The 13,799-nt window shown below is 36.5% G+C and overlaps 1 protein-coding gene across 1 annotated transcript; it reads left to right on the forward strand.

Annotated features, from left to right (window-relative positions):
- The first annotated feature begins 401 nt into the window (after positions 1-401).
- On the forward strand, positions 402-12,931 carry gcat (glycine C-acetyltransferase). Its single transcript, XM_059348928.1, has 9 exons — positions 402-687; positions 2,677-2,807; positions 2,911-3,012; positions 3,620-3,766; positions 5,429-5,583; positions 6,851-6,933; positions 8,809-8,980; positions 10,196-10,317; positions 11,661-12,931. The coding sequence occupies exons 1-9, from the start codon at positions 465-467 to the stop codon at positions 11,810-11,812; spliced, it is 1,287 nt and encodes a 428-aa protein (XP_059204911.1). The 5' UTR covers positions 402-464; the 3' UTR covers positions 11,813-12,931.
- Positions 12,932-13,799: the final 868 nt, after the last annotated feature.

The raw sequence follows: 13,799 nt of genomic DNA on the forward strand, positions 1-13,799 counted from the left end.
AGTAGTAAAAATCTGGTATGATGGCAGTCCTAATTTGTCACAGAGGATAACCAGGGTCAGTGTGTGTTTGTGTGTGTGTGTGTGTGTGTGTGTGTGTGTGTGTGTGTGTGGCTGTTAGGATAAAAATGACACCGAAACACAAGAAAATGTGTATTTAGCTGTAACACAATCTTCGTTGTGAAGTTGTTTTGATTAAAGGAAAAAACACTGAGAGTAAAGCAAAGCCACACACTGTAGCATTTCACACAAGGCAACATGTTGCTGCACAGTAAATCTGATCCAGTGAGTAAACACTCCCTGAAATCTGATTGGACAACACAAGCCACCTCGCAAGTGCCCTGAGCGCTGATTGGCCCACAACACATACGCCTACCGTTGTTACGTGACGTAGCCACGCCTCGCCTCTGCTCTTTACGTCCTGCTCTCCTGGCCATTTGGCACCTCAGTACCACCGTTACACCGTCATGTCGCTCGGAAAAGTTGCCCGGAGTTTGGTGAAACCGGTCCGGGGTGTCCTGCGACCCTCGGCCTCGCCTCTGAGCCGGAGCTACACCTCCGCAGGCGCTGAGGCCAGAGCGGTGCTGGAGAACGAGCTCGACGGTATCCGAGCAGCGGGGACGTGGAAAGCGGAGAGGATCATCACGTCAAAGCAGGGACCTTCAATCAACGTGGACGGCAGCCGCAGCAGTGAGTGGTAGTAGTTTACAGCAGGTTATAAGTGGTAGTAATGGGACATATGTGTCCTTAAACGCACCAAACATAGGTTATAAACACAGTAGCTAGTCGTTGTTTTCACTGGGCGCTCCCCCACGGTGTTATCTTGATGGTGAACTTCACTCGTGTTGACTCAAGCTGTTAACAGAAGTCATGTAACGTTACTGGAGGACACACCAGCTTGCTAATGTCTTGTTTAGTTGATTCACAGGACTGACTTCTGTCCAATACACAACTTTAACACAAAATTGACATTGCAAAATAAAAAACACATTGCACAACACTCCACTCCAAATACTGAAACATATACTTCACATCAAATGTGATATGTGTTAATATTAATCATATTGATATTATATATCATATTTATACAATATTCTTGTCCTTTTGCACATTTCATTATTTGCATATTCTTATACTCTTAGTATATTATCTATTGTATGCATATCCTGTATAGTCAAGTATTTATATGCATATATAATGCTGGTACAATATATCATATTATATCATATCTTGTGTGTGTGTATATATATACATGTTTACATATTATATATTATGTTATGTATCCATCAATCCTTCCATCTATCTATCTATAAGCCACTGGCGGACTCAGAATGTTTGAGGGGCAGGGGTGAAAATAATCAAAAGTGCACCTGCTGTATACCCTCCCTGAGACCACCAGTAATCCAGGCTAATTTCAAATAAGTTAGAATAATGATGCAATAAAATATCTCAAAATGGCTTATAACTGGACCTGTCCCGATAATAACTAATATCGACTTATAGTTCGATATATAAAAATGGACACAATGGGTTTTTTCTGGACCCAATATATTGTTGTTTGCATGCATGACTTTTTGTGTTTTTTGTGTTGTGTTTAAAGTAATGCTGCAGATGTTTGACAGGCAGTAAGAATTGCCTTGAAAAAACCCCAAATTTCCCAAGCAGCCATTCCAGCTGTTTATATATTATTTTAATAATACAATACGTAATGATTATCTCATTGCAATATTTTTATAACAGAGATCTAGGATATTTTATTTTCTATTTTCCACTTGTCAATTCCAATATTTAATATTCCCGAGCTTTAAGAATTCATTACTGTGTAAAAGTACTTATTATGCTCTAATATTGTTATAAATCTAAAACAACATCGATACAACGTTACTATAGACAGTTTCTGGGAAAATATACCGTCCTAAAAAATATGTTGTCATGACAGGCCTACTAATAACATAAACGGTACGCTGTTAAGGTTAAACTTTATTGTCCCCAAAGGGAAATTTGGCTTGGGCACAGTGCATTGTTGCTTCATAAAAAAACATCACATCACACAACACAGAAGAGAAACATTAGATTACATTGACAAGAACCTGAGAAGCATTAACATGGTACCTCTTCACAAGAGGAAAATGGCGTTACTGACAGCATGGTGCTAGTCATCTGTCAGTTAAAGTGAGGATTTTTTTTTTTTTTGCTATATGTTAAATTAAGTGCATGAATGTTTATTGCACGTTGCCCAATTGCACAAAGATTACACTTGACTTTTATAGCAAAAGGAATTTGTAATGAATTGAAAAGTGACACTGTAGCAGATAATCTCTATTCTGTTTGCCCCTCTGCCAGTGTTTTTAATTCAGGATGACCCTTTGCTTAAAAAAAAAAGGACTCTGCTAATTCATGAATGGCCCATTGACTTTTGGCCACTCATGTGTGAAATGGCTCTGTTCATTTCATCCGGACGCACCGCCACAGTCCCATGCATTGTTTTTTCTGTCCCTCTTTGTTCTGATATGTTGGCTTTGGTTTCATTTGCATCTTTTGCCAACAAAACTAACAAAAAGACTTTTAAATGCAGGGTTCAAGTTGCTGTACTGCAACCTTTTATCCTTAGGTTTCCTGTTCTCCATCTGAACCCTCTCTCTCTCTCTCTCTCTCTCTCTCTCTCTCTCTCTCTCTCAGGCATATTGAATTTCTGTGCCAACAACTACCTTGGACTGTCCAGTCACCCAGAGGTGGTGCAGGCAGGGATTGATGCTCTGAAGAGATATGGTGCTGGATTGAGCTCTGTCAGGTTCATCTGTGGCACACAGGTATGAGGACTTATTCGCCACGCAAGCAACACATCAACATAGGAACAGCGACATGCTGTAACCCAGACAAGTCTCATTGAATGAGTTCACTGTGTGATTACAGGATCTACACAAAAATCTGGAAAAGAAGCTGGCTGAGTTTCATGAGAGGGAGGACTGCATCCTCTATGCTAGCTGTTTTGATGCAAACGCTGGACTGTTTGAGGTATGTCATGCTTTACAAACAGGAGAGAATCACAAAGATCTCCCTTGTTAAGGCCGGGGCGATATGGACCAAAAGTCATATCCCGATATATTTAAAATCTAAATACGCTATACATTATATTTCCCGATATTTTTTATCACAAAGTGAGAGCAAATGTTTCGTCAAAGTCAAATGATATGTCACAAGTAGTTTTATTGAAACCGTTTATTTAAGTGAACATACAGTAAATGCTGTATAACAACAGGAGTAGCTTTTTTATTTTTTTTTTTAAATCAAAGCACCATAACGTGCACATTTAAATAAAAAATATCTTAAATAAAATAGCCTTTGAATTAGAATAGGCCAATTTTTTCTGAAATAAATATATTTCTATGAGAAAAGAATAACGAACATTACAAAAGAACTAAATATGACAAAAACCTAGTAAGGGCAGCATTTATATATAAAGCAGCTTGCCTTGATCAAGGATCACAGCTCAAATTTGAACTATATCGATATATGCGATATGGTCTAATTCCATATCACATTTAAAATTATATTGATATATCGATATATCGCCCAGCCCTATCCCCTATTATGACCAGTATCATATTACTCTTACACACAGGTTCTGTTGGGCCCAGATGACGCAGTGCTGTCCGATGAGCTAAACCATGCCTCCATCATTGATGGGATCCGCTTGTGCAGAGCAAAGAGGCTACGCTACAAACACATGGACCTCAGTGATCTGGAGAACAAGCTCAAAGAGTCTCAGGTAAGTGTGGACCTCTTTCTGTGCTGTAGAATAACAAGAAGAACTTTGCAGCGTTATTTCGACAACTTGTTCAACACGATACACGTGTTGAACACAGTGCCTATAGATTCCTTAGATCTTCTAGATTCATATGATACCAGTATCTCCATTATTTTCCTAAAAGAGGAAGCCCGCTACGGCCTCCAGAAAATAATCCAAATCCTAAATAATCGATTCTTGGCAGCCATGAATCGATATAATATCGCTAAACTATGCTGTATCGATTTTTTCCCCACCTCTATCCATTACCTATCCACTATTAACCCTCCTGAATCCACAAAGCATTACTTCCTCATGATGTCACAACGTAAAAATGAAGCAACGTTGAGCCCTGCCTTCAACTTCCCTCTAAAGTACTGGTTTGAAACTGACATGGAGTTTCAAGACAGAGTTTATGTGCATTGTGAATCCCATGAGTTTTTAAATAGCATAAAAATACTGTGCCATTGACTTTAGACCAGGCTTTGTTGGTCAGTGGGGCATCTGCTTCTGTTTTCTTCAAGATAGCCATGCATCAACACTGCAGCTGACCTCAGTCTAATTTTGAATCATGCTCCAGCTGATAAAATCTGCTAGTAACAGTTTCAGTCAACATAACCAATGCTGTCATCGCTGAGAAATTAGAAGCCTACCTCTGTGTACGTCTGTCTGAATTTAAGAGGAAAAATGACGATGAATTTCAAGCTGTAAACCTGCCACTGTTGGAAACTACATAGAATACTGTGCAAGAACAGAAACCCTGACAGCTGTAGGAACTGTAGTAACCATTAAAAAAAAGCAATTGAGCTGAGCAAACAGTAAATATCTACTGTTGTATTTGGGCGGAGGCAAAACCAGAGCAAATAATGGCAAGATATCACTTCAAATGACTGAGAAAATATGTTTTGATTTGTAATTTTGGGTGAATTCGGCTTATACTCAAGCTTGCGGTTAAGGCTGGGCGATATGTCGATATAAAAAAAATATATATATTTTTAAATGTGATATGGAATTAAACCATATCGTTCGTTATTCTTTCCTCATAATTATATTGATTTTAGAAAAAGATTGGCCTATTTAATTTCATAAGCTATTTTTATTTAAGATATTTTTTTATTTAAATGTTTAAATAAAATAACTTAATGTAATAAACTTTATGGAGCTTTGATTTTGAAAAAAAAGGTACTCCTGTTATACAGTATTTATGTTCACTTAAGTAAATGGTTTCAATAAAACTACTTGTGACATGTCATATTTGACTTTAACTGAACATTTGCTCTCACTTTGCGATAAAAATATCAGGATATATATCGTATATGGATATTCAGTATCCTAAATATATCGGGATATGACTTTTGGTCCATATCGCCCAGCCCTACTTGCTGTTTCCCAGTTATTCATCAGCATTGACTGCATCATTTGCTGTGTGTGCACTTTCAGAATAAAATACTTGCTGACAATCATAATAACTGCTCACATCAACACAGAATTTTATGGAGTTCACACAGGTCATTCTCCTAGCATGTCCATTAGAGTGTCATGGTGCATTAAAGCCATGTTCCAGAGGGTCAGGTAAGGGTTACAGTATTGATTAGACCAGTGTTCGCTCCACTGATCATCACGACTCTGTTTTGTCCTCCTCAGTCGTCTCGGATGCGCCTGGTGGTGACAGATGGAGTCTTCTCTATGGACGGAGACGTGGCTCCGTTAACAGGAATCTGTGACCTGGCTGAACAGTACGGAGCCATGGTGTTTATAGACGAATGCCACGCCACAGGATTCCTGGGGCCTCGGGGCAGGTGGGTCAGAATTACATCACATTTTGTTTGTAACAAAAAAAGTCATGCTAGATGTACGTACAAAATGTATGGAATCCAGTGTAACTTTGTTTCACTGCAATTGGCAATGCAGAAAGATTAAAATATTATGGGAAGAGGTAAGAGCTTTAGTTGAGAAGATTATTTCAAAACAAATTTGACCTTACCCTAAACTTTTTTTGTTTGGCCTATACCCAGAGAATCATGACTGTAGTAGGAAAGAGCAGACATTTATAGACCTCAGCTTGCTTTATGCTAAGGAATGTGTTGCATTATTGTGGAAAAAGATTTATAGACCAAGTACTACTCAATGGATAAGACAGATGTTAGCAAACCTTCCTTTAGACAGAATATCTTGCATATTAAAGGCTAAACAGCATGTATTTGAGGACATATGGAGCCCTTTCATCAACTACATTAAAGACTTAGATTTAATGGATGAAAAAGTGGATAACTAGTCTTTGTGGACAATGCAGATTCCCATCTTGTCAGATTCATATTGCTTTTCTATATATGTGTTTTAATCTACACCAATTACAAACGATACTCAATTGTATATAGATTACCATTTTCTTTAATAGGAGGAGCATACCTGCTCGAAGTGTTATGTTTTGCTTTGTTTTTATTTTTCTGTCTCTATGTGAATGCAGCTATCTTAAAATATGGAAGTTGAATGAAGATACATGAATGTAAAGCCTGTATGTCAAAGTATTATAAACTGAAAATAAAATAAAAAATATTGTGTGGGAAAAAAAGCCATGCTGTCACTAACAGGTGTAACTAAAGTAAATAATTCTACACATACGTACAGTACAGGCCAAAAGTTTGGACACACCTTCTCATTCAATGCGTTTCCTTTATTTTCATGACTATTGACATTGTAAATTCATCAAAACTATTAATGAACATATGTGGAATTATGTACTTAACAAAAAAGTGTGAAATAACTTAAAACATGTCTTATATTCGAGTAAGCAAAGGGTGGCTACTTTGAGGAATCTAAAATACAAGACATGTTTTCAGTTATTTCACACTTTTTTTGTTAAGTACATAATTCCATATGTGTTCATTCATAGTTTTGATGCCTTCAGTGAGAATCTACAATGTAAATAGTCATGAAAATAAAGAACAATAGAATGAGAAGGTGTGTCCAAACTTTTGGCTTGTACTGTACATGCTTTAGTAAAGGTAAGCTGTATATCTGCTATCATTAGAGTGAACTAATGGTTCTGCTCCCTGTGATTCTCAGAGGAACAGACGAGCTCCTGGGAGTGATGGACAGGGTTCACATTGTAAACTCCACCCTGGGGAAAGCTCTGGGAGGAGCAGCTGGTATGTCTCCATCTAACCTGTGACTGTGATTACACTGAAAATTCCGGTAGCAAGTTAGAGAGTATTAATGTATGTTTAATGTTATTTAAATTATTATATTATAAATTATTATTATTTATTTTAAAGAATTGTTTTTAGCCCTATGGCATCACTCTCTGTGTAATTCTCTGTAAAAGCACTTTGCAAGCTGCTGTTTTTAATAGTTTGGGATTTTTCATTAGTTTTAGTTTTAATTTCGTTGTTATTTTTTGTTTTCAAATTCAGTTAGTTTTAATTAGTTTTGCAAATTTTTATTCATTTTATTTTTTTTGAAAATGCTTAGTTTTAGTTTAGTTTGTATTAGTTTTAGTTTTTTTGTAATGGGATATTTGTTGGGTGCCAGATTCAAAAAATTCAAAATAAATGTTGCCTTTATTTCCTTTGTCTGATCCATCTTAGCCCCAATAAGTTTATTAAGTCATAAAACCAGAAAGATTAAATAGATTTCATATCAACCAAAAAGGTACATGTATGAAAAAAGTTGACAAAGACGAAAATGAAGTACATTTTCACTATAATTTTAGTTAGTTTTAGCTAGTTTCGTAACCTTACAATACAATTTCAATTAGTTATTGTTTTTTTTTTTATTGTTTTTTTTTTATTTTTTTATTTCAGTTAACGAAAATGTTTTTTCAATTCTAGTTTTCGTTATTTCGTTAGTTTTGGTTAACTATAATAACCTTGCTGCTAACCTGGCTCTGTCCAAAGGGAACAAATCCGCTTACCATCAGCTCATGTTATTATTATTATTATTATTATTAACATGTTGAATCTTGTTGTTTAATTGGAGAAAAAAATGGAGTCAGGAAGATGTGCCAAACTATTTCTTGGCTGGGTCCAACCAGCAGAAACATAAGGAAGTTAGCCAAGAAATGCTTTGGCAGACCTTACCACACCAGCTCTAGACAATCAATAAAAGAAAAATATATATGAAAAATTGTGGCTGGTTGGAAATTTACAAGAGCCAAACTCTGATATCCGATTTCAGTTGAATACAGCAAGAGATGACACTTCCAGCTACATTTCTCCATGCCCTTGGAGATTTCTGCCTCACTGCACAGAGAAACTGCTGATTTTTCCTGCTTGATGTGTGTGTAGGGCTGCTGGCTTCCACTAGTAATGTTCAATGTTCAAAGTTTTTGATTTTGTACTCACCACATATTCAAATTGAAGCCCAAAGAAAAGTACTTGCTGTTTGATAGATACAATCACCGGCCACTTTATAAGTTGCACCTGTGCAACTGCTGGTTAATGCAAATATAATAGCAGCCAATCACATGGCAGCAACTCAATACATTTAGGTATGTAGACATGATAAGGACAAGCTGCTCAATATCAAACTGAGCATCAGAATGCAGTGCACACACTCCAGTTTTTTTTCCTATTAAACAACAAGATACAACATGTTAACAATAATAATAACATGAGCTGATGTAAGTGGATTTGTTTCCTTTGGACGGAGCCAGGTTAGCAGTTTCCTGTCTTTGTGCTAAACTCAATAATAAAAGCTTTATTATACAACAATAATAATAATAATAACAACTTTATTTATATAGCACCTTTTAAAAACAGCAGCTTACAAAGTGCTTCTACAGAGAGCAGTTAATTACACAGAGAATCATGCCATAAAGCTAAAAACAATTCTTTACACTAAATACATTAAAATAATTAATAACAATTTATAATATAATACTTTAAATAACATTAATACTCTCTAACATGAACCCTGCATAATGTAACAGAGCCAGGCTAGCAGTTACCCCCTGTTTTCAGTCTTTATGCTATGCTAAGCTAATCTAACTGCCAAGTCTGTGTCTTCTCCATTTTCCCTTTCAGGTGGCTACACAGTTGGCCCGAAGCCTCTCATCGACCTGCTGAGGCAGCGCTCACGGCCGTACCTGTTCTCCAATTCACTCCCCCCTCCTGTGGTGGGCTGCTCCACCCGGGCCGTGGAGCTGCTGCTCGCCTCCAATGAGATTTCACAGAGCATGACAGCCAAAACCATGAGGTTCGTTTGTTTCGAGGTGGGGTGGGATTATCTGTGTTAAAGATATTGTGTGAGTCAAGCTCGCCAATTTACTAGCACGTCGGGGAGAAAACACTTTGGGATCAAATACACTTTGGGATTGATCATGTAAGAAAAAAACATTCCTTAACTCAGTAGTGCATTTTTCTTGAAACTTCCAATGTTATTTTACACTCAAGTCTAAACTAGATAACTCTATAAAACGATAAGATAAAAAAAAACTTAAGACAAAATGTCTCTAATTCAACTTTGTGATAAAGTTCTGGGTCCTGAGAGAGATCATGAGTCCTAGTTCCACTGTGCATGTTACTTCTTCACAATATACAAGCATAGCATGATAGTAGGAAGGCCGTTCACAAAATTATTCATAATAGCCAAGCTGATATTGTAGACAGAGATTTTTACTTCAAGATGACTTTTTCTGAAAGTCAGTTGTTGTTGACACATTTAAAACCTCTGAAATGGCTGCATAAATTACAACCATGATTCCAAAGTTGTCCTTATATTTTGAGCTCATTCACATCATAATTCTGATTCAGAATCTCCCCTATTTGGAAGTAGTTTGTGAAAAATCAGAAATGGAAATCAGGATGTTACAGCTGTTTGTTTTTTTCCAGTCATAACTACCACTGTGCCCTAACTGTGGCAATGTGTTTATATTGTTCTTAAACAGTAACCCAATGAGCTAATATATGAGCTGCCCTGGCAGCTCAGATGTTTTAGATGCAGTATATAGGCGAATATAAGTGCAGTGCATCTTGTTTCTTAACCTTAGTCATTAACGCCCACATGCTGCCTTCAGGCACATTATACTCAAGCTACACTCCTAGACATCATATGCATATTTTATCTTTTCCTTTTCTCTTTAGCAGAATTGACTTGCTTGAAGGATTTGGTTTTTTTTTGCTGGACACAGTCATTAAAAAAGACAGGGGAACATGGGAAGGCAGCTCTTCATAAAGATCAAACAGCAGGATTTGACCACCTTTGCTTACAGTAGATCACCACTTCACTGAATGTTAATGAAAGTGGAAAATAATTTGTGTATCCGCCCTGTAATTTGGATCTGCTCTAAAAATGTGCTGCTGACAAACAGATGATAAAACCACACTGAAGACATTGCCTCCTTGACGAAGGATGTGACGATGCAGTCATGTATTCGTGGCCGTAACATTCTTTCCTCTGCCGTGCGTTCAGGTTCAGGAACAAAATGACGCAGGCGGGCTTCACCATCGCAGGCTCGGCTCACCCCATCTGTCCCGTGATGCTGGGCGACGCACGGCTGGCCTCTGTGATGGCCGATGATATGCTGAAGCTCGGTGAGACACCCTGATCCCCGGGACATTATAAAATGTGCCATTATTTACTCATAGCTCTTTCATATCAGCTGTATTCTACATTGTGTCCTTAAATGATTGTTAGCTTAAAGTAATGGATAAACATTATCTCTACATTGCATTTATTATTACCTAAACATGATAAAAATGTCTTAATGTTTTTTTTTAGCTTACATTAAATTGCTTAAATGTTGGAAATATTTTGTTAAATATATATTTTAAGAGTTTAGTTGGTAAATTGTTGCCATATGGCATTTACCCCAATTTTATGTAGCTTAAAAAAAACAATAAAATAGAATCTATATTTTCCTATTTTTTCATATAAAAAATAATTTCGATATCATTCCTTTCATTTAGTATTGATCAACTTTTAAAAAAATCAAAATTCACATAGTACATAATCCATTGTGACCCACTTGACCCACAAGTTTTCCATATAGAAGCAGGAGACCTCTTGATTAGGATTTTTGAATAGAAATGTACTCAACAGTGGGCCAACATAATATCTGGGTGGGGTATCCCAGTTCCTGTTGTTTGCCAGTGGTGTAATTTTATAATCCAGATAACACGGTAAGGTAGCACATTGTCTGAAATGACAAAATATAGATAAAAATATAAAAAAGTTGTCAATTCTTGATCCCCAGCCAGTCCATAGTTACATGTAGTTGTTAAAGTAGTTATGTGGCAACACATTCATTTTACCAATTTCCTATAAAAGATATCATGTCTAGTTTTATTTTATTTTATTTAACCTTTATTTAACCAGGTCAGTAAGGCCCTTTGAGGGGGAGGGGACAGGGGCTAAAAAGTAAACATAGAAGTATAGAGCACGCCATCAACAGATTAGATGTACAAGAAAAAATTATAAAACAAACATACAATATATAAAACTAATCACAAGAAATCAAGCAACAGGGATGCTTAACTAAAGTTAACTGTCCCTAGATAGTATAGTTTTTTCTCTAAAAAGGATTTTTTCCTGCTGCAGCACTCAAGGGGAATTTTACCAGACAGCCTCGAGCCAGGGCTGTTTGTGGGAGGCCAGATAAGATTGGAATATGGGCTGTAGCCGAAAGTGGCAGCAATTTTCTGCTACTCATCTTCTCGATAATAATGTCCATGCTGGTCTCTGGATCGATCCAGTCGATATAGAAGACAGAATGAGAATATAAACAATAAGACATACACATGCATTCTATACACATTGTATACATACATTTCTGCTATTTGGCATTTACTCGTGATATATATGCTTTGTGTTTGTTTGTTTCAGTTGATGTGTGGTGTGTTTGAGGCTCTGGTAACTGTGTCTCTTCCCTCCACAGGAGTGTATGTGATCGGTTTCTCCTTCCCAGTCGTACCAAAGGGCAAAGCCAGAATCCGCGTTCAGATTTCCGCCGCCCACACAGACGAAGACATCGACCACTGCGTCGACGCTTTCATCCAGACGGGCAGAAAGCACGGAGTCATCTCCTGAATGGGACACATAAATCAGGAAGATCCAGCAACCAGTATGAGTTACTGAACAACGCTGAAGCGCTTGCTCCTGCAGATCACGCTGCCTGTTACCCAGGACCTATCAATGATGTGGAAGGAAATATTAGTTACATTTGTAGGTCAACGGAGATTATTGTTATTTTTGTGTTTGCTTGGCTGAATAAAGCACTTTTGCTAACAGGTGAAGGTGTTTGTATTTTAAGAAAAAAGGGCTGTAACACAAAACTGTACATGAGGGAGGACAGATTGATGTTTTAATGATTGTGAGGATATTTTTTTAACACATTTAGAAATGTGGTTCATTATCATTACTTTCATTATAATCATTTATTCAAATCAAAGTCAACTCCTTCAAAACCAGTGACAGAACTGGGGCTCTTTGTTTATGCTTACTATTGAAAAAGATATGGGGATTTTTTTAAGGATTAATCCCCAGCATTTATGAAATTTGACAGTATGGGCTTAAATAATGTTTGTTGCAACACGTGAGAGCTGCTTTGTCTCTTTCCTCTGGAGATGCAACATCTGATATGCAGATTCTGAATATGGAAAAATTCAAAATATTAAAGTCTGCCTTCACTCAAATGTGTTTTTCTTGTAAATTCACCTGCAGAATAATGCATGTGCAGTTCAGCAGAATCACCTGGTGAAGCAGGAGTTTCTATGTGCTTAAATCTCTAAAATATAATGTGAAAACAATCCTCCAGTGAACATACAATGAGAATGGATTGTCAATGAGGTAGGAGACATGTTTTTCTTTCTGCTATAGTTCCTACATGAAACCGTTCACAATAAGGTCTGTGGATTATCTTCAGTAACCAGACTATGATAATGATAATGTAGCTCATAGATACGTGCCTGTAATAACACACACACACTGTGTATCACAATCTTTTAACAAGACTTGGACAGCTGTTGGCCTGTCCACATCATTGATAACTGGCCAATAGAACTTGGTTGCGCTTAAATCCAACTTCTGTAGAGGATTAAATGTGAATTATTAACTGACTGGGATCCTGTGAGAACTATGTCAGTCTGAGTCCAGCGCTGCATAACTTTACCTGTGACCTGAATAAAAGGCCTGCATTCATTGAGACCACTCTTTTTCTCCAGTGTGTCTTTACTTCCAATCTACAAACCTGAGAGACCTTTACACCCTCAATGTCCATTGTATTTAAGAAAAAGCATATCTCCAAAACTTGTCAACTCACACCAAACAACCAAGATTTATAAATAGAACCACAGGTAAAAGGACAAATAATGTATTTTTGATTTTGAGGTAAACTGTCCCTTTAAGATAAATGTTGGATGTTATACTGCCCTACAAAGTCTAACTGCAGTAACTACATTTTTGGTCAAAATTGAGTTATAACTAAAAATGAACCCCCTGATGTCTGTTTTATCTTGTGACAAAGTTTTAGATTTCAATTTTGCTTTATTTCAGATAAATAATGATATAAAAACCACAAAATCCAACTCAAAACCAAGAAGTAATTGCACTTACCACCGTCTGCTTTGGATATATATATACTAATCTAAAAATAAAAATAATAGAAATTATACATTTATTTGAAAGGGAAATTATTATCTAGATAGTGATTAAGTAAAAAAGTGAGATAAAAGTATATCAAGACTAAAATATAACATTACTTTATAATATTAAGTCTAAAATACACAAATCTTTGAATAGAGTTGTTAAACACTTTTAAAAACACATAACAAAATCAATTTGAAAATGTTTTTTCACTGGAAAAAAAATATAAAAGCTGAAAGAAGACGACATTGTAGTTACTGCATTACTATTAGAACCTTTTACAGCAATGCAGTAACTACTTTTTGGGGTCAAAGGTCAAATAAATCATAGTTATTTTTAGCATAAAAATGACATCATCAATACATGTAGAAATAAGTGTCATATCACTTACTTACCTAGTAGTTAAAAAACGTTAAAAAAAAACAAACACTTT

Source organism: Centropristis striata, chromosome 13, assembly GCF_030273125.1.
Source record: "Centropristis striata isolate RG_2023a ecotype Rhode Island chromosome 13, C.striata_1.0, whole genome shotgun sequence".
Classification (NCBI taxonomy): domain Eukaryota; kingdom Metazoa; phylum Chordata; class Actinopteri; order Perciformes; family Serranidae; genus Centropristis; species Centropristis striata.